Here is a 20,326-nt window from a genome sequence, read left to right on the forward strand (position 1 = left end):
GTAACAGCCATGTTGCATCTGAGGGAGAAGGATGTTTCCACCCAAGCCCCAGTAGGACAATCCTATAGCACACCTGGCCACCTGGATGAAGGGAGACATTTTAGCCCTTACACTGTAACTAAAATAAATTTTTGGAGTAAACTTGAGATTGTTTGCCTAAGAAAGAGTCCTATAAGAGGGAACAAAACAGAAGTATGTAAACTAATGCATGTTACAGAGGAAGTTCTGTTCTTCCTTCCTCATTTAGAACAAGGGAACATTTGATAAAACGGAACCATGGCAAATTAAAAACTGATCAAAAGAAATTATTTTTGACACAACACATAATTACTTAGACAGTGGAATTCATTGCCACATGATGTCATTGAGGGATCTTGCTAGTAAGATTCAAAGAGGGATTGAACATTTATAGGGATAGCAAAAACATCCAGAATTCTAATAGATAATGCTAAAAAAGGAAGGGACATTAAACCTCATGCTCGGTGCTTGAACCAGTCTCTAATTATTAGTGATTGGGATGAGACCTTTATGGGGCAAATTATCCCATATCTGCCAAAAGTGGGGAAGTTTCTTGCACATTCCTCTGGCACCAGAGACAGAACACTGTACTAGATGGACCATTGGGTCTGATCCAGTCTGGCAATTCCTGTGTTCATAAAAAGCCTGAAAAATATGTAACCCTTCACTCTTCATTACAAATCCCTGGATCTGCAGGGTAACTGAATTAGGAGATGCTTTCCATAGCAAGCACACTTAAAAATATTATATAGCAAGGGTGAATAACCTACCAGGGCTCCAAGTCCTCACATGTACAGAAAGTAAAGTCTAATGATTAATACTGTAGCACATTAATTCCTACTGTAGGTGATGAATCAGCATAATATGGGCAAGTACTATGTCAGTCATTGTGCGAACTAAGCTGTCTGGTCACCCAGACACTAATAAGATTCTTTGCATAATTTTGTTTCATGCACTTTTGTGCAGAATCAAGCCAAAATGATGTCAAGTCTGTGCAATGAAAGACCCACTGTCAAACAGTCTCATTGTTACTATTTCTTTGTTTTTCCCATTTTGTGTTCCACAAAGTTTCACCATATTTACCTCCTTACTGCTAGGTGAGGCAGCATAGAAAGGCAGTTTATGGGTAGCTTGGGTGAAAGCACAGTGTTAAAAAAGGCAAGCTGAGACAACGCAGTTTAAATTCCCTCAAAAGATTCCTTTTTAATTCTCTGGCAGCCCAACTTTGAGAGGTTTTTCCTTTTTCTTCTGCCTGCACACAACATGCTTATGTGTAACCTTAAATCTTTAACAGGCTAAAGCAGCTCATTTGTATGTGAGATTAATAGTATCAGTATAACATAAAAATACATTTCTGCTGCAATATATAGTCCAGGAAGCTTTACATTTATCACAGGGTTACTCTCCCCACAATAATGTGATAATGTGGCATGGAATTAGAGTATTGTACTTACATACAATTTCTTGCAGCCAAATCTCTATGGACAAACTTTTTGCTTGCAAGGTATTTCATACCTTTTGCTACTTGAAGGCCAAATCCAATCAAATCTTTAACTGTTGGGTTCTGTAAAACATGGACATTTACAAGCGTTAAAAGGATATAGTAAATTATGGGGAGTACTGATTGGGAATGCAGTTGGCCATCTAGACTGTCACTTTTTGCCATGACCTTAATGTTTTTGGGCTTTGTATCCTGCCTTCAATTTGTATTAAAAACTCTCAGTGAGAGGCAGAAGTTGGCAATGAAACCAGGTACAAGCTTAGATCAGGCTCCAGCTAATAGCAGCTAAACACAACTTGATAGGAAGACAACATAAGAAGAAGCAAGTAAAACCAGCAAAACTTCCGGTCTGTGGGTTCATGGAATATATAATATAATGGACCAGAACCCCTGGGCTAGTCAAGCTCAGTGCAGTACCAAGGGGATGGGTTAGGCAAAGGCTGGCAGGGGGCCAGTTTGACCCCCAGTATAATTTCAAGCAGCCTTTAGGCTGCACTAAGTTACACCTGGCTGCCGTGGTCCCAAAGGATCATCCCAGCAACTGGAGGTCACCAGAGTGAAGAGGACTCACACTTGGCCTTACCAGCCTCAATGCTGGGGCTGGGGTCACATGGGGTTACTATGCCAACTCTACACCAGGAATCCCCAGGTAGCAGATTAAATGTAAAGTTCACATCAGTAAGAGAACAGCATTTGCCCCATTCTCTTTACATACTCACTTCCAATATCGCCCGCACAGTCATTACAATCTTTTGTTCCCAGTGACTGTATCAATTTATGAATTCTTTTCTGTTTTACGAACAACAATGATGATTGCAACCTTCAGTGTGGATTAGAACCTCTGTTTTGGGGGCAGGAACAGACTATGGCTGGGAGACTGAAACAGGCCCATCAACAACTGAGGCCTTGGCTGCAACTTGCTGTGCTCAGGGGTGTGAAAACGCCCCCCCCCCCCCCCGAGCGCAGCGAGTCCAGCGCTGTAAAGCGCCAGTGTAATCAGAGCCTGCAGCGCTGCATGCTCGCTCGCAGTGCTGCAAGCTATTCCCCTCGGAGAGGTGGAGTACATACAGCGCTGCGAGAGAGCTCTCGCAGCGCTGGCGGCGCGACTACACTCGCGCTTTACAGCGCTGCCGGTCCCGAGTGTAGCCAAGGCCTGAATAGTTCAGCCTGGCAGAACAACAGGGTTGCTCTTACACAACCACTGACTTTTAATGACTCTGCCACAGCAATTCCAGTGGGGGTTGCAGCATGGAAAATACCCACTGGAAGGGCAGAAAGAGAAAAGGCTTCACATGCAGCTTTTAAAATGACATGCTCTCCAAGCAAGGAGAGTCATTCTAACCTGAGAAACATGACATAGCTGGAGGAGTGGGGGCAGTAGGATCTGGCATTCCCCCAATGCCAATGCCAACTGACCAAATCCCAGCAACACTCAGGAATGATAAGAACTCGAGGTGGGGTTGCATTCAAGATGTCGTTTTGCCTAGATTTGCCTACAGGAGTATTGCTCCTGTGCTGAGAGTAAAGTGTGTGTGTTAAAGAAGTTCCTGTGCAAAGCCTGTGTTCCTTACTTTACCTGCCATGTGTTCACAAAAACTTAAACCATACACCAGCGTGCCCATGGGGGTAGAGCTCTGGAGGGAGTCTGCATAAATAACTGGGAAGCTATAACTTGGGAGGTCCAGCACTGGTTTCTGGGCCTAGGACAGTTGAACTGCAGAGTCCCACATCTCAAGGAGGGTGCCAGCTGGGAAGTATGCACTCTGGGAGTGTGCCTTGAAGACCAGACCTAGCAAGTGTCTGGACACTGCCCAGACCCAGCTAACCTCGAAGTATGTGGGATCCAAAGGTTCGGACTGATGCAGAAGACTGGTGACCATCCACTTGGGGGCTCAGCCAGGACTGTCACAGTCATTATTTTCAGTCCAGTCTGAACATATTGCCTAGGCAGACCTGATGCCAAGGCCAGCAATCCAATTTATTCAATCAGAAATTACATAGACTCAGAAGTTTAATAACAATGTGTAAATTCTGTATCTGACTGCATGACTGTTTGTTATACAACTATAACACCCTCCAGGTTTCTATGAGGTTAAGCTTGCTCTGGACAGTTCTTTCTGTGAAACAATACTGTTCCACTGGCTTGTTTCTTTATTATATTATCATTGGTATTGCCATATCCCTTAAGAGCCCCAGACACGGACCAGGACTGCACTGTGCTAGCTGCTGTATACACACAGAGCAACCAGACAGTCTCTGCCCCAAAGAGCTTACCATTCTAGCACAGGTCATTGTTTAACTGAATATTTACTAAGTGAACTGACTATTTACTAACTGTATCTTGTTACACATATACAGCCTCAGTTACCCAAAGGCTTCTGTACACTGCTATAAGTGGGCGAAAATGCACTAGAGCTGTGTAAAGGAGCCTTAACAGAACGGAGAATCAGGTCCATTATCTTATACTTGGTAAAAGCGCTAAAACACATTCTACTATCTTGTACTCTTAGTGCAAATTTGAGAGACTTGAACTTGTACCAACCATTGCTCTGTTTCTCATGTCTTTAAAAAAATAAATAAAATCACAAAGACTTTGTTGTGAGTGTGGCACTGACAATAGCAGCCGGATACGATAGTCCCTTTGCATCAAACACCCAGGGCCAGATCTGCAGCGGGTGTAAACTGGCACAGCTCCCTTGAAGGTAATGGAACAGTGCCAATTTACAGCACCGGATGGTCTCGCACACCAACTTTAATCTAAGAAACAAAACGTGTTTATAAAAAGGGGCTTATGGATGGCATTGGTAAATCTTTATTGTCAACGAGTTTTGGGAATATATTCTGAAAAAGAATATAGGACTCTCAGAACAGTGGTTAATATACAGAAATAATACCATTTTATAAACTGAATGTAGCTGTCAGATCTATAATACTGTTACAGGGAGAGCTCAAACGTCACCATTTAACAGATCTGATAATGTACTTACATGAGTCTCGTTCCTAATGAAATTTCGAAGATCTCCATGTTTCATATACGGAAGAACCACCAAAGGAGACCCCTCACTGGGCAAGCAAATTCCCAGTAGTGACAGGACGTTGGGATGAGTGAAATCTTTCATGATGATCCCTTCTTTGAGAAACTGAGCTACTTCTTCCAGGTCTGTAATTCCTGAGAGATCCGGCAGCAGGGGGTTGGGGGGCGGGGGGCAGAGAGAGAGAGAGAGAGAGAGAAATCAAACTGCAATACACCTCAGGTGCAATAAATTCTAACTTACCAGAAACTAGAGGGAATAGATATAATTTTGAAAACTGGCCATTTTCTCCCACTCCCCAACCAGGGAGGTAGAGTTGAAACAATGATCCAAATCTGGTTGTGGAGTTTGACACATGGTTCACATTGAAGTCAGTGGACCTGATCTCATAAAGCAGGGGTTCTCAAACTGGGGGGTTGCAACCCCTCAGGAGGCCATGAGGTTATTTTATGGGGGTCATAAGCTGTCAGCCTCCACCCTCAAACCCTGCTTCACCTCCAGCATTTATAATAGTGTTAAATATTTTAAAATGTGTTTTTAATTTATAAAGGGGGTTGCATTCAGAGGCTTGCTGTGCGAAAGGGGTCACCAATACAAAAGTTTGAGAACCACTGCCATAAAGCATGACTTTACTCATGAACATGCTCATGAACTACTCATGTGAACAGCTTCATTGAGGTCACAGTTACCCGCATGTATAAGTGTTTTCAGGCTTGGGCTCAGTTTGAACTGCATACTAATATTTATATTTAGAGTATAGTCCAGTAAGTTTTCAACACTGTCTGGTTCAAAGCAAGCTGTGTTATAGAATATATTCAATAATCCATCATCTGGATATATCTGTCTCTCAAATACTTTATTATTTTTATTCCCCCCTTTTTATAGTAATTTTTTAAAAAGTAATGCCTGAAGATAAAGCCAGGAATGAATCATTACTACACTATGTACGAACTTCCTTCTGCTGGTTTTCAATTTCATTTATAAAAACCAAACCTAAGCCAAGTTAATGGTGTGCAAAATGCTATTTCCCCTCCCCTATCTCTTCCCCCTACGCCCATGTTTGTATTTGGGGAAGATATGAATGTTCGTTTTGACAAACAAATTTATAGAGCCAAATTTATCCCTTCTGTAGCTGAACTGAAAGCAGTGGATTTACCCCAGGGATGAATTTGGCTCTTAGTAGTTGCAGCTGAAGTCAATCTTTTATAGGTGAAAGTGGAACTCTGCAGTGCAATTTCCTATTTTGGGTTACTCTGGCTGCCTTACGAGCTATGATAATATCTCACTATTAAAAAATGTAACTCACTGTTCAAGGACTTCACAGCACAATGAATTTTCCTGCCATCATTATCCAACAACGTTCCATGGTACACACACCCAAAATGCCCTGTGTGAAGAATGAGTAATGTTAACCTCAATCTCAATAAGTAAGATTAGCTTTATATTACTTTTTACTTTACGGACTAGCAATTATGCTATAACATAGTCATTATAGACTCTGATTTCAGACATTTGCAATGTATAGTTTATAACACATTAAGCTGCAAGTACATAAAGCTAAAACTCTATTTCCAGCATAATTGATATTTCTTGATTTAGATGGAAAGAATAAATAAATGACACAAGGCTAGCTCCACAACTGCCTAATATTCTTGCAATGACTATGTTAAAAAAACAACAGCATTCCTTCTTTCCCCGCACACTCTGCTATTTGATATATTCTGGAGGAGAGGCCTGAATGGCTCAAGGGAGTGATAAGGGGGAACTGAGCATTTCACCTGCAGTTCACCAGTTAAAAATCCAGTCAGTAGGGCATGATCAGAGGTCTCTGTGAAATAAGTTGGGCATCTTGCATAGGGTCAGATTCAAAGCTCTCTGAAGTCAATTGGAATCTTCCCATTGACATCAATGGGCTTTGGAACATGACCCTAGTTTTCAAATGGTGTGTCACCGAAAAATGATAATCACAATTTGCCTTCTTGCCGTCAGTCTCAGCAGAGAAATAAATAGGTGTGTAGAGTAGATTGAAATCCTCTCTCATCCCTGGAGAGGGGCCTTTGGGTTAAGGAAGGGGCAGCATGGAGAAGCACACCCTGTCACAGCCCATGCTAACCTGCTCCGTGGATAAACAGAGAACTTAGAGCTTCAGGGCTGTGCATTTTCTGAGAACACTTATCACAGTTAATAAAAATAGGTACCCGGGAGGATCCCAAGCAATGAGGTTGCATGTTCTTAAATAGGTCTAACAATAGGGTTTGCCTGCCGACATCATGAATGCATATTCACTGGGCACGAGAGGTAAAGGATCAGTTAAAATTAATATTAACATTTGCAGTCACAGAGCTGAAGCAGTTTTTCAAGCATTAGCACTTCAGAAAATAAGGCTGAGGAATTCTACTTAGGATGCAGAGTCACAAGTTCTGGGCAAAACCAAAGGTGGCTTTAGTCCTGCAAAGTGGAATTGGCCAGGAGTCTGTTTTGCAAAAGCAACCAAAATTTCCCAAGTTTGGAACCTGGGCACATTTTATGCAAGCCCTCAAGTATGGGCCAGTTAAATTTTTCTAGCTTTGACCCTTTCTACCTACGAAAAGGGCAATTTAAAATAGGGAATGAGGGGGTATAGTAAATGAAATCAGTGACATTTTCTGGCAGTTTTCCAATATTTAAAAAAATGTAGGGAATTTTTTATGTTTGTTTGGGGAAAAAATAATGTCCTGCTCTTGCTATGGGAAACATGATCTATAACTAGGGTTGGCAGAATTCAATTTTTTAAAATAATTTCAACAGATATCAATATTTTATTTTTAAGCATTTTTTTTATCAATTTAAATTTTCACAGTTGTGGGAAATTATGGGGGCATCAGACAACAATTATTTAATGACAGACATTGAGATTCAAAAATTTAAAGCTATACAACCATTAAAACTCACGTTGTCAATGTCACAGGTCCAAATATACAACGTAAACATCCATAAGTCAAACCCTATTAAGTTCTCAAGCAGCACTTTCCTTACTTTGCTCATCTGTAAATGTTGATTATTATCAATGGAAATATTGTGAGGTATGGTGAAATCAACATTTACGAATTTAGAACCCAATCCTTCCCCGTCTAACTATAATGCACTGAGGGGGATACAGTGCCTGTTTGTTTGATTTGTGACTATTTTCCTGCACCACAGAAATTGGACAAATGGTTTACAGCCAAGTTTCCATCATTGTTCACTGGTTTTCTACCCCTCAGTTTTTGTGTGCGTAACTGGAGACATTTTATGCCTGATTCTGAGAGGTGCTGAAAACCCAAAACTTTCACTTAAGTCATCCAGGTATATTGAAGTGCACAAAATTAGTGAACACCTCTAAATATATTGACCTTGGCATGGGGGTCAGGAAGAATGGGAGATCCTGGTGTGTGGGGGAAAGGAGGAGATGGGGGTGGGTCAGGCACCCAAAATCTCCGTCATTAATGGGAAGAACAGGGGCATTGTTATAGTGGAAAGGGAGAATGAGGGGACACAGAGCCCCTGGCATGGAGGGGAAGGGAGCAATGAGGGGAGAGGGACATGGTGGACACAGAGCCCATGCCATGTGGCAGATGGTGGAATGGGGAAGGATGACACAGAGCCCCTGGCATGGGGGATAATGCAGGGAGTCCCTGAAATAGAGGGGGATGGTGGGTAGCACACAGGGAGGTTGGGGTTGGGGTGAATATGGAGGGATGCTAGATGTCCCTGGTCTGAGCAATGTGCTCAGCCTATAAAAACAACAAAGTGTGCAAGCCTCTAGTTAAATGACTGCAATATCTTTCAGTGATATGTTAGATGCTGTCTTCAGAAAGGAATATGATGAATGGCTGTGCAAAAATGTTAGTTAGCAAGATAAGAGTTGAAATACTTACCTCTTCCTATTATCTCGCTAAAATGCACAATCAGGCTGTCAGCACCAATGACTACATGCTGAACTTCTTTGACCAGGTCTGGATTTAAGGCACTGATGTCAATGTGGACATTAGTTTGCAGCAGTGGACTGGCTAAATCTGAATCCCCACTGGACAGAATGGATGCTAGGTCTGTGTGAGGATACTGTGCTGGTCTGCATGAGCCATTCTGAGACAAATTTGGAAACTGATCTGCAAGATGAACAGAAATTATTTTAATTCTTTTAAGCTTCCTGCTGTGCTCACTGGAAGATCAAGAGGTGTATTTAACTGGTACTTGTGCAAAGTCAGTTATACTCGATCAGTCTGGAAGTTAACCTGCTTTACAACACACCCCGTCACAAAAGGGAAAAGGAAAATATAGGTAGCTGCCTTGCCAAAGCTCATGTAAACTACGTCACCGAAGACAGAAATTTACTCTGGGCCCAACCCAGCTTCTTTTGAAGTAAATGGCAAAACTGCCACTTACATCAGAGGGAACAGTACCAGGCCCTTCCACTTCTAGCCAATGTAAAAAAAAAAAAAAAGAAGTATGTAGTATATCTAGACTATGTAGCCATTGGAGTAAAATTGGAGAAGAACACAGATGCAAGTAGGAAGTAGTAAAGGATTCAAAATACAAAACTTTGGGTTACTGTCAGATTATAATTTGGCAGGCAACTTTACATTTCATGAAATTTGATTAAATTCCCAAACTGCCTGTGACAAGCTATATTTATCTAATGGTCAATATTCAACCAGGGAAATGCCTAAAGGTGAGTCATATCCTGTAGCTTCCAAAGATAATACAGTTGGTGTAACATGAAAAAAAACCACAATTTGTCAACAGATTTTAAATTACAGCAATTGCAATGTTTCAGTTAAGCACAGTAAATGATTTGGGAATAGTTTAAATCAATATAACATTCACTTTTTTGGTATTGTTTCTTAAACATTTTACTACCGTTTTGTATAATAGAATCAAAGAGCCAAATTTTACTTTCAGTTACATATGGAATGAGTCCAGCAGAGTCAATGAGCAGAATTTAGCCCACTGTCAAAGAAAACCCCTAACAGATTAGGCTATTTTATCAGAGAGAAAAAAGGAATTGGACCTAGATATGTTACATGACATTATAAAATGCAGATAGTGCTAAAATTATTCATTAGATTCCAGATATTAACTCCATGCTGTTATGTTTAGAAACACAAATCCCTCACATTTATGCTGCACAAGGAGGGAACGTATCCAATTATCACTATGTAACTGAGGCGAGTCTTTCCAGTTTTGTAAAATAATGTTAATAGCTGTTATCAGTGTACCTCGAAGTTTTCCAATCTTCTTTTCATTTTATTCCTTACAGTAATTGATATGCATATCAAAGGCATATTCAATATTAATTTAGTTCTTGTGATTTTCTAGGAATATGCTGTAGCTTTCTTTTATATCAACAAGATGAAGGAGCCTTGTAGGAGAGTATGGCAAACATGTCCTGGACAGAGGAAGATGAATAACTGATTTTTCAGTTTGCTGGTAGTTCAAAAAAAAAATTGGGGGAGGGGAAAAAATCAGTTTGACCCAAACCAAATTAGAAAATTCTGAAAAATTTCAGCAATCAAAGAAGTCCATAAAAATTATTTTCTGGTTGAACAAAACATTTACTTTGACCCATAATGAACTGTTTGGTGCCATTTCTGGACATTTTTTTAACATAAAAGCAAAGGAAATTAAGGGCTAGCTTCACCAAACAGCTGGAGGAGGAGGAGGTAGTACCTTTAGCCCAATGGTTAGGGCAATCACCAAGGATGTGGGAGACCCACATTCAATTCCCCCCTCTCCCTGATGTAGACCAGCAATCTGAACTTAGGTCTCCCACATCACAGGAGAGTGCCCTAGCATAGGCGCTGACTCCGTGGGTGCTCCGGAAAATCGGTGGGTGCGGCAGCTCCCCGTGGCCCCGCCCCACCCCCCTGCTCCAGCTCACCTCCGCCTCCTCCGCGAGTGCCCCGCCACATCCTGCTTCTCCTCTCTCCCAGCCCTTGCGCCGCGACACAGCTGATTCGTGGGGCAGGGAGGGACGGGGGAGGAGGAGGAACGCCGCACTCTGGGGGAAGAGGTGGGGCTGGGCCGGGGATTTGGGGAAGGGATCCAATAGGGGCAGGGAGGGGGCGGAGTTAGGGTGGGGATTTTGGGGATGGGATTGGAATGGGGGCAGGGCCAGGGGCAGGGATGGGGGTGGGGCGGGGCCAGGGGTGGGGAAAGGGGCAGGGGGGCACGGGCACCTACCGGCGCCAGAGAAAGTTGGCGCCGTTGTGCCCTAGTCATTGTGGTCTGGTGGTCTTGATTTCTCCTGTATGTCCCCTTGGTGAATGCCCTAACTATCAGGCCAGTCTCCATCCCAGTGACTATTCAAGCATTTTGTACAAAGTGGAACAGCTTTGACAGGAGAGACTGAGAAAGACCCACATAAGCAGACTTAATCGTACAGCTTGATTTTTGAACCATCAGTTGAGTTGCAGTGTTGGGCAGTTAGAATATACGTAATTTCATTTTTAAGTGAGCATAACTGATGTAGGAGTCATTGAGACACCCTTAATGTTATCCTTGCAGGCTCTTTTTGGAGTAGAATTGCACCTTTTACCTGGTAGACCTACATAAACATATAAGAGTGAAAAATTCATAAATCTGCAGCTCCTCATTAAGGTTTGGAATATGGTATTTTTTCTATAAAATTTTTACACTGATTTTACAATGTGTTCACTAATCTCATCTCTTTTTGCCACTCAGACTATAGTAAAAATTAAAAAAAAAAACCACCTCAGTTTAACCTGGTGAAATACTCCTGAAGTCTACTTTCTATAAAAAAGCAGGTGAAGGTCCCTAACAAAAGACAGACAGGTCTGATGAAAAATTGAGCAATAAGATATAGTTCAAAACAGGTGGTCATATGAAGATAGCTGAAAAACAAGAAAGTTAAAAATATAGCAATGTCTGCTCAGATTAACAATAGAGACGCACCTTCTAGAAACGTTGATCTGTAGTCTACAGAGTCACTAGAAACCATTTCTGTAGTTGGACTTATGCTCCTTGCGCTCACAAGCCTATCCAAATGAGGAGTGTGCACTCTTCCATCATAACGAACTAAATCACTACCCAGATCTGAAAGGGGGTTTGAAAGAAACAGTGTCAAACTCATGTACAGTGAGTTCCTAATTTGGAACACGTATAGGGGCTAGATTTTTGGCTGTACTGAGAAGGGGGGGCCACCAGAGAAATTCAGGGAAATGTGCTGTCCTGAGCCTCAACAAAAGTTAGAGCAGCCTGGGGGCTGCTTTAATTTATACCAGCTGGCTGTAGTCCCTGGCTGTAAGGGACCCCACAACAGTTGAGTATAGATGAAGTACAGTTCACTCCAGCCATGCCCTCTTCCCGCCCCTTAGGCCAAGACTGACTGGGGGAGAGGACGGGCTAGGGTTTACCCCACTTGAGAGCTCCCCAACCTCAGGGGAATTCTCAGCTGGCCAGATCTGCTTTCTGGCCCTTCACACAGCCCTGGCACCAAAAACGAGCTGAAATGCAACCGAAGACTGGACCTATATTTTGCAATTTCTACTGGCAGGGTATAAGAGAAGGATATTACATTACATCTAGGCAGTGCATAAAATAGTTTAAGCTTTAAAAGAACCCACATATTTTTTAAATTACTTCATGAAGTTAGCAATGATGCACCTTTAATTTGTTTTTTCTTCTTCATCCATAGAAAAACCCCCAACAACAATAAAAATAACACTGATGTTGAGACAACTCCAGCAATCAGTCCTGTGAAATTCTGATCTTGCAGAATCAGCACTTTCCCAATAAGCGTTGATGAAAGTTCTTGCTTCCACTAACAGAAACAAAGAAAAAGATATTGAAGATTTAAAATAAAAAATCCACCAAAAATATATAATACATATTAGCACTGAAATAGTGACTCTGAAATACCCATTATGGGCTAAATCCTGGCCTGAAAGGCTCCACCATGGAGAGAAGTTTGGAGTAATGAATTTGCACTGGTGGAAATGGTCCTCTGCGGTTCATCACATCCTTTCAAGAAGCCAAGTAGCCATCACACCCACAAAATTATATTGTACACATGAAACCCAGCATTTGCACACACAGACAATTACTTTGTTCTTTGCATTATGTAGCACATAGGAGCCGCAGGCCTGGACCAGAACCCCTTTGTGATAGGCATAGGTGGCAGGTGAACCTCCCCTTTGGGGAGGCTAGCCCCCAGCCCCGCCCCTTCTGCCCAAGGCCCTGTCCTCGCCAGCTGGAGTCCCGAGCTGCCCCCCCTACAGCTGGAGGAGCCCCACCCCCGCCCCATGGCTGGAGGAGCCCTGGCCCACCTGTCTCAGCCATGCTGGTGGGCCCAAGCACCGGGCCGCCGGCGGGCCTGAGCACCAGGCTGCTGGCTGGACTGAGTTGCCCCGGGCCACTGGCCACAGCAGAGCCGCCGCTGGTTTCAGGGGAGAGGGGAATTGAGGGCGGGGCCTCAGGGCAGAATGTAGGTGGAGCCACAGGCCTGGGTTAGGGGAGACTTAGCCTCTGCTGGCCTACAATACCTGCCGCCCATGGTGATAGGCACTGCACAAACACAGAACAAAGACGACAGTCCCAGCTCTGAAGTGCTTACAATCTAAACTGCCACTTTGTGTTAATCACCTTTTACTCAAATTGCACTGGCAAAAGTGGGGGTTTACAGGAAAAAGCACTGTATTTGATTTTAAAACAGCCCTAGTACATGTCAGTCTGGCTGAAATATGCTGCAGGTTCTGTAGTATAGTTCCCACGGTCATGTGATTCGATCCTTGCCAATTTTTAGCTAGTCAACAAGTTTTAAAAAAACAAGCAAACACACACTGACCAGCTACCAGGGCAAAATTATTTTCGGACACATGGCACTATCTCAGTCAACTGGAATGCATTGGCAATCCTTCGTCTTTCTTGTGTGGAAGTCAGTCCTTTGAGTACTGTAATGAAGGATTCGTCCATCAAAAGTGCAAAATTTCTTCTTTGCTGGGCAGACAACAATTTCCAAGACTTTTTGCCAGTAAACAAGTAGACAACATGATTAACCCCTTCACTACTGAACTCTTTGCTTCCACATGTAGAATGTGCCACACCTGTGGTTGTTAGGAGTCAACGGATTAAGGAAATATGACATAATAGAACTGATTAAATAAGTTACATAACCAGCGACATAAATGTAAAAGTGTCTGTGTATTTAATATCATATATACATAGATTAAATATGAGTGACATGGCATTTTCAATCTTCTATGAAAATGTATTTGCCAAAGGGAAAGCATAAGGAGAACATTTGATTTCATAGTTTGTCAGCTCTATATCCAAGAATTAGCGCCTGTGCTTTTAAAAGAAATTTTCTCTTATAATTATTTTATTTGTATTCAGGTAGAGCCTAAGAGGCACAGTCATGGACCAGGACCACGCTGTGATAGGTGTTGTACTAACACATGACAAACAAACCGTCCTTACCCCAAGGAGCTTACCATCTAAATCAGTGGTCCCCGAGCTGCAGGGCGCACCCACTAGGGGGGCATGTAGAAACGTTAAGAGGGGTGTGACAGGGCTCGGGCCAGCCCCCACAGGAGGTGGGGAGGGAGCCTCCCAGTTCCACTTCATCTCCAGTCCCAGCCCCTCCCCCAGCTGAGGCCCTGGCTTTGGTTCCTGGCCTTGACCGTAGCCTGGCTCTGGCCTCGGCCCCCGACCACAGCCCAGCTCCCAGCCCTGGCCCCACTTCCCCCCGCGGCTCTCGCTCCTGTGATTTTTGTCTTTTCTCAACAATTTTCTTAACAATTTTGAAAGATGCTTGTAATGCCATATGAATCAACACAGGATCAAATTCTGGCCTTATTTAAATCAATGGCAACACCCTCAGTAACTCAGCGGGACCAAGTTTTGGTTCATAGAGGGTGAAGGACTTGGATTCAAGTACTTGTCCTATATATCTGCATTTTATCAAACTAATAAAACCGAATTGTGTATGTGGAGAACAGGTTATTTCATGCTTTTTCTACACAAAAAGGTGTAGGACTTGGATTCAAGTACTTGTCCTAAATATCTGCACAAAGTGCCTGATCCCATTGACTCCAAGGAAGGCCTGCAGGAACAGGACCAAAACTATTGCCTCAACATTTCCACATGCTTCCCTGTCTATCTGTCCACATCCACCTTTTGTCTCTTGTCTTACATTTTGATTGTAAACTCTTTGGGGGCAGGGACCATCTTTTGTTGTTTGTCTGTACAACACCTAATATAATGTTTCACGTAAAAGAATTCACATTTTTCTGAAGAAAGCTGGAACTTAGAAATAATAAGACACACACACACACACAAAAGGGAAAGTTCATGAACTGAAACCACTACCAACATGAGGATTAGAGTTGCATTTTAAGTTTGCAGGCACCATAATTCCAATGGCATCATTATTAGCTACATCATATATGGAGTGAGGGTATCCCACCTCTATATTTAGCTCACTGTGGGATTTCAGCAGATCTCTGGGAACCATACAGAAAACTGATTCAGACTGTAGGCGGATGTTCTCACAACTTCTATTTCCAACTTTTAGCACTTCACCTTTAACAGCTTCTGAATCAATGTAATTTCCCTAGAAAAAAAATTAAAAAATATTATATTAACAATCATTTAATATAATTCTTAAGGAGATGCTCTACTACTGACTCAGAAAACGTTATTTTAAGGTAGCAAAAGCAACAATTATGAAATCAAACAAAAGACTACACAATTAGTCTTCTATTGCCCAGCCAATGCACATGTTTAATTTCTGTTAATGTAAATGGCAGTTTGGCAGAAAAACAAAAAGGGAAGTAAAATGTTTAAGGCCAAACTCTGTTCTCAGTTACACTCATGCAACCCACATGATTTCTAAAAATGTAAACATCCAAGGAACATATTCTGCTGGGTTTTTTTACTGTCTCACATTTTTGCATAATTCACATGAGAAAGGAAGCATTATATAGCCCTGTTTATACAAAACTGGCATTCTGTTATCCACTACATTGTAGGCATCTCAAACATTTTGTTTTGTAAATGGCATGGGGAGATACATTATATTTACAAAGGGAGTGAAACTTGACAGCAAATTGCTCTCATAGAATTGGGCAAATTGTAGGACCATCTTATTTTGGCTGGGACAGTCCCCTTTTTAAGTCCTATCCCGGATGTCCCAACTTTTTTGGCAAAATTAGGCATTTATTGATGATCAGTTGGCAAGAGCAAACGGGACAAATGCCCAGTTTTGCCAAAAAAGCAGGGCACACCTCCCTTGGGAGAGTGCAGAGGAACAGTCAGGGAGGTGTGTGGCAACACCAGGTACCAGGGCTTAGGCTGTCAGCCCCAGGTGGCAGGACTTGGGCGAGCAGTGATGCCAGGCGGCTCAGGCCAGCCCTGTGCAGGGGGAGGGGGGTTTGGGCCAGCTCCATGCAGGGTGGGAGAGGGCATGGGCCAGCCTCTCGGGGTATCCCATTTTCTCTTTGGGAAATATGGTCACCCCAGTAAATTGGATAAATTGTTCTACAAACCAAAGATGAGCATTAACCAGAAACAATGACAGCATTAAAAGGACCCCATTCTGCACTCCTTACCCAGGAAAACTGCCCTTGACTACATCCCAGACTAAGGTGAATCATTATTATTATTGCTACTTGTATCGTGTTAGTGCCCAAAGGCCCTGTTCAGGATTAAGGAGGGTGGCCACTCAGGCATCCTCAGAATACTGGACATTCGGGTACTTCTGGAAATAGCCTGGACTTGCCCTGGCTGTGAGACTACACCCTGCCAGTGTGACCTTGCACACACAGTGTGTACAAAGTCACGATGGTGGGGGAAGAGCGGTGCGCTCTTCAAAATGGTGTCACTGTGATAGTGTGCTGGGCAACAGCAGCTGTACTGCTGTATCACCAATTAAATTGCCCCGGAGTGAACCTGAGGGGCAAAGCTGTGCCTAGTTGATAGATTGGGGATGGGCAGGAGACAGCTGCAAGGCTATTTAGCCCAGAAGGTAGAAGGGCACAGGAAGGAAGTGCCCATGGGGGAAGAAAGACTAGTAGCCTTTTCAGAATCAGAGCCAAGAGAGATCTCTCAGGTGGAAGATACCTTCTAAGGAGCTAAGGAGTGTATGCTATTGTAAATACAGAGCTGTGTAAATTTGCTAGGGTGGTAGGGAGAACACTAAATAAATTGCAAAGGTGTTTGACCAGAAGAAAGTCTCTGAGTGGTTTGTGGCTAGAAAAGAGACAGGATCGGGACTCTGTCCTGTCATATTCCCCCATCCATGGTAGCAGACACAACCACGGCTGGTTTTGTCTCTGTACCGACAGGGACAAACCATTTAAAAACAGGGCTGTCCAGCTTAAAACCAGACAAATACCCTGTCTAGGATTAGTGTCCCCTTGGTGCTGGGCAGCATACAATATTTAAGAAGATACAGCTCCTGCCATGAAGACCTTTCAATCTAATTTGAGACAAAACGCAGAGTACTTTTAACAAACAATCAGAGGGAAGTGGGGCAGGCAGGCTGAGGGTAACAGTAATAAGAACACACTTTACCATTGGCTAGCTATGGATTTATTATTTATTATTATTATTATTTTTCCCTAAGAAAGGAGTGCTGAAGAACACATAGCCCTGACCCTGCAATGAGTTCCATGGGAGCAGATCCCTGTACCCATGCAGAGCAGATCATAATAAGTATAGGATAGTTTTGTAGGACTAAATTCTAAGATCCTTACTCAAGCCTCTTATTCAATGGGAATTCTGCTCAGTTAAGGATCACAGAATGTGTCACATATTTTAGGGATAGAAGGGAGTGCCTATTGAGTACTACAGGGTGGAAGAATAAGATTCCCTTTCATGTTAGTTCTTTTGTTTTTTAAAAAGAATCTGTTACCCATCCCCACCCTGGTTTTTAAAGTTGGTTCCCCCTCAAGCCAGATGGGGCAGTTAGTTACTACTTGGAGTAGCCATCACAGATCAACTCTATATACCATCGGCTCCCACAACTATGAGTATCTGAAGCATGTTGAACAGCACTGAAGGATTAGAGTGGTCCTACAGATCATAAGTAGGAATAATGGAACACAATTTAAGAATGGAAGATGCAGGCTTAATGTCAGAATAATTCCTAATGGGGAGATTCAAGACTGTAACAATCTGCTAAAGGACATGGAAGGAGATCGATCAATAATTATTTAAAAATGGACTGGACAAGTTTCTTAATGTAATGGAGTCTACAAACTCCATACTAAGCATAGACAGAGGGGGGAGGAGAGTCTCTCTGGTTTACAAGCAAGCAGCTTGATCATACCCCCACGTAGCTACGAGAACTACCAATCCTGGAGGCAGGCACCCACAGCTACAACCAATAGAGAAAACAAGATCTGCTAAAGGGGAGAGCACAGAGAAGGGAAGGGGAGGCAGAAAGGCCTGAGCTAGCAAAGGGGTGACAGTCCTACATGAGGCTGCCTCCAAGAAAACAGCCAGGAGACTGAAGGAGACTGCAAGCCCTAAAATTGAAGGGCTGATAAACTTAATTGGATGTGAGGATCCAGGAACTGACCTGATTGAGACCAAGCTCAGAAGGGTCAGCCAGAAGCTGAGACCCCTAAAAAGACCACACCAAGAGGCAGTGACACTTAAGATTACCACACAGAGAACATCCTACACTGGACTGGGAATGGACGAGGTGGCTTAATAGATCACTTCCATCTTTGATTTCTAGGGCAGACTTGTCAAGTTTGATTGTTTGACATGAAATTGTGATGGTCCCAATATTTTCCATGGCCAGAATGAGTTCTGTTTAAAAATCAAGACCTGCTATATATAAGTAATACTTGTAGTCTGTCTCTGGTTTGGTATGTGTGTATGAGCTCTGATCAGGCAAAGCTTTGGGCCTGTTGTTCAGTCCCTGTTTAGAGATTGAATGGAAATGGGGATTGAAGTTGATATAAAACTGCAGTAAGAGCATGAGAGGGATCCATGTTGGTGGTGAGGGCAGTGGACTCAGACAATACTCTGGAATCTGGGGGACTGGCCCTACAGAGATACAACAGGAGTCAATGAAAACTACCTTCGGCCCAGTTCTCTGTCCCATTTACACTGTTAATTGAATTGTCTAGTTCTTTAAGCTGAAGGACCCCTGTAGAACAGCTGCTCCAGACACTGTAGTGCACTTGTGCACAATCTTGTAGGGGCTCAGATGCAGCAGCACTTAATTAAACAGCCTGCCTCTGACTCAGGACAGCATTGATGGGCATTTTCAAGAGAATCTTAAGTAATGATCACATGCAGAGCTAAGACAAGTTAAAGTGTCTCACTGATAATTCTGACCTAGAGCTGCTATGGAGTCGGTTGCAGCTGTTTCTTCTACTTCTATGTATTTGCCTATCACTTCCTACATGCTGGGACAAGCTGCTGACCTGATCTGATTGGCTGTTAAAATTCCTTGTTGCCCTGCTTGCCTGGCATGTCCAACCAGAGGCTTAAAGCAAACATTGGTCTGTTCCTATGGCTTCCTTATGAATGCCACTGGACTGCAGTTACGTACTATGATAATGGATGACAGAAATACCCAAGAATAAACAGACAGATATTGCATTTGGGAGGTTGGAAGACGAAAACATGTATAATTAGCCTGTAAGTATGGTACGGGGCAATTGGTTGAGTAGTGCCTTAGAAGGAATTCAACAAAGGAGCCGGCCATGTGGACAAACCATCCATTCCTTCTGCAGTTTGGTGGTGTTCACAAGCAAACTTGGACAGGAGGTCATTTTTCATTTACAGCTAGGATGCACTGGGCAGTCAGCAGGCCCAAAGTTCATAAGAACGGGTCACTGACTTCTTTTGGCAGGCAATAAGTAATTACATTTTCTTGTCCAGACCGAGTTTTTGGTTGTCCTAGTTTGACAGACAATAAGATTTATCCTAACTTGTGTGCTTTGCAAGTTGGCAGAAGATGGGAGCATTTCAGAAGCAGTGTTCTCAGCTCATTGGGTGGGAATTGACCAAGAGAGTGCCTCGTGTCACTCTGCCATGATCCCTCTGACCAGCCTATATGAGTAGCATTGATAAGACTTCAAAGAGCGTCACATACTTGGCAAAGGAAGATGGCTGTGATGAGGGACCTTGACACAGAGTGTAATACGGAGTTTTGGAAGCCCTCCACTGAAGACAAAAAACATCTGGCACTTCAGGAACACAATGCCCAGATGGACAAAGTCCTAGATAAAGCAGTTGAATAAATATAGTTTTTCTGAGCAATATTTTCTTATAAAACATCTTGTGTTCATCAAGGGAAACCAGAGAGAAACTTTCAGTCAGTATCCAGTCATTTGTTGAAAGCCAAATGTGTCACACTAGATTAGTCCGACTGAAAAACTCGTGATAAAAGCTCTCCCCCCTTCTAAAACTAATTAAGAAAAAGATAAAAGAACTTTGGTTTGATAGAACAGTTTGCTCACTGAAGCAAGTTACCATTTAATTTCATGCTGTGGTTGCTTAATTATTGCTCAAAATAAGACCATGAGGCATGTAAACTTACGTGTGTGTGATTTTGTCTGTGTGTAGGGGTGAGGGGAAAGTGTTGCCAGTATGGCTTATAAAGATCTTTTGGCTCCTGAACATAAATTCTAAAAGTCACCTCAGTGTTTCAATGGACACATCCCACTATAACTAATTTTATTTGGAGGAAGATGTTAAATTGCTGCCTGTTCATGCTTTATTCTAGGAGACCAGCTTTGACTAACATCATTCTCTAGTTGGTTGCCAGGAAATC

General features: G+C 42.8%; 1 protein-coding gene across 1 annotated transcript in view; it reads right to left on the reverse strand.

Annotated features, from left to right (window-relative positions):
• Positions 1-20,326, reverse strand: part of MET (MET proto-oncogene, receptor tyrosine kinase) — an 89,398-nt gene that overhangs the window by 2,390 nt on the left and 66,682 nt on the right. The window contains exons 11-17 of the mRNA XM_065408184.1: positions 14,996-15,142; positions 12,196-12,352; positions 11,485-11,625; positions 8,448-8,678; positions 5,858-5,938; positions 4,507-4,688; positions 1,473-1,582 (exon numbers count right to left, since the gene is read on the reverse strand). Of these exons, the coding sequence (XP_065264256.1) occupies positions 1,473-1,582; positions 4,507-4,688; positions 5,858-5,938; positions 8,448-8,678; positions 11,485-11,625; positions 12,196-12,352; positions 14,996-15,142 (1,049 nt within the window). The remainder of the gene's footprint in view (positions 1-1,472; positions 1,583-4,506; positions 4,689-5,857; positions 5,939-8,447; positions 8,679-11,484; positions 11,626-12,195; positions 12,353-14,995; positions 15,143-20,326) is intronic.

This window comes from Emys orbicularis, chromosome 1 (genome assembly GCF_028017835.1).
Source record: "Emys orbicularis isolate rEmyOrb1 chromosome 1, rEmyOrb1.hap1, whole genome shotgun sequence".
Classification (NCBI taxonomy): domain Eukaryota; kingdom Metazoa; phylum Chordata; order Testudines; family Emydidae; genus Emys; species Emys orbicularis.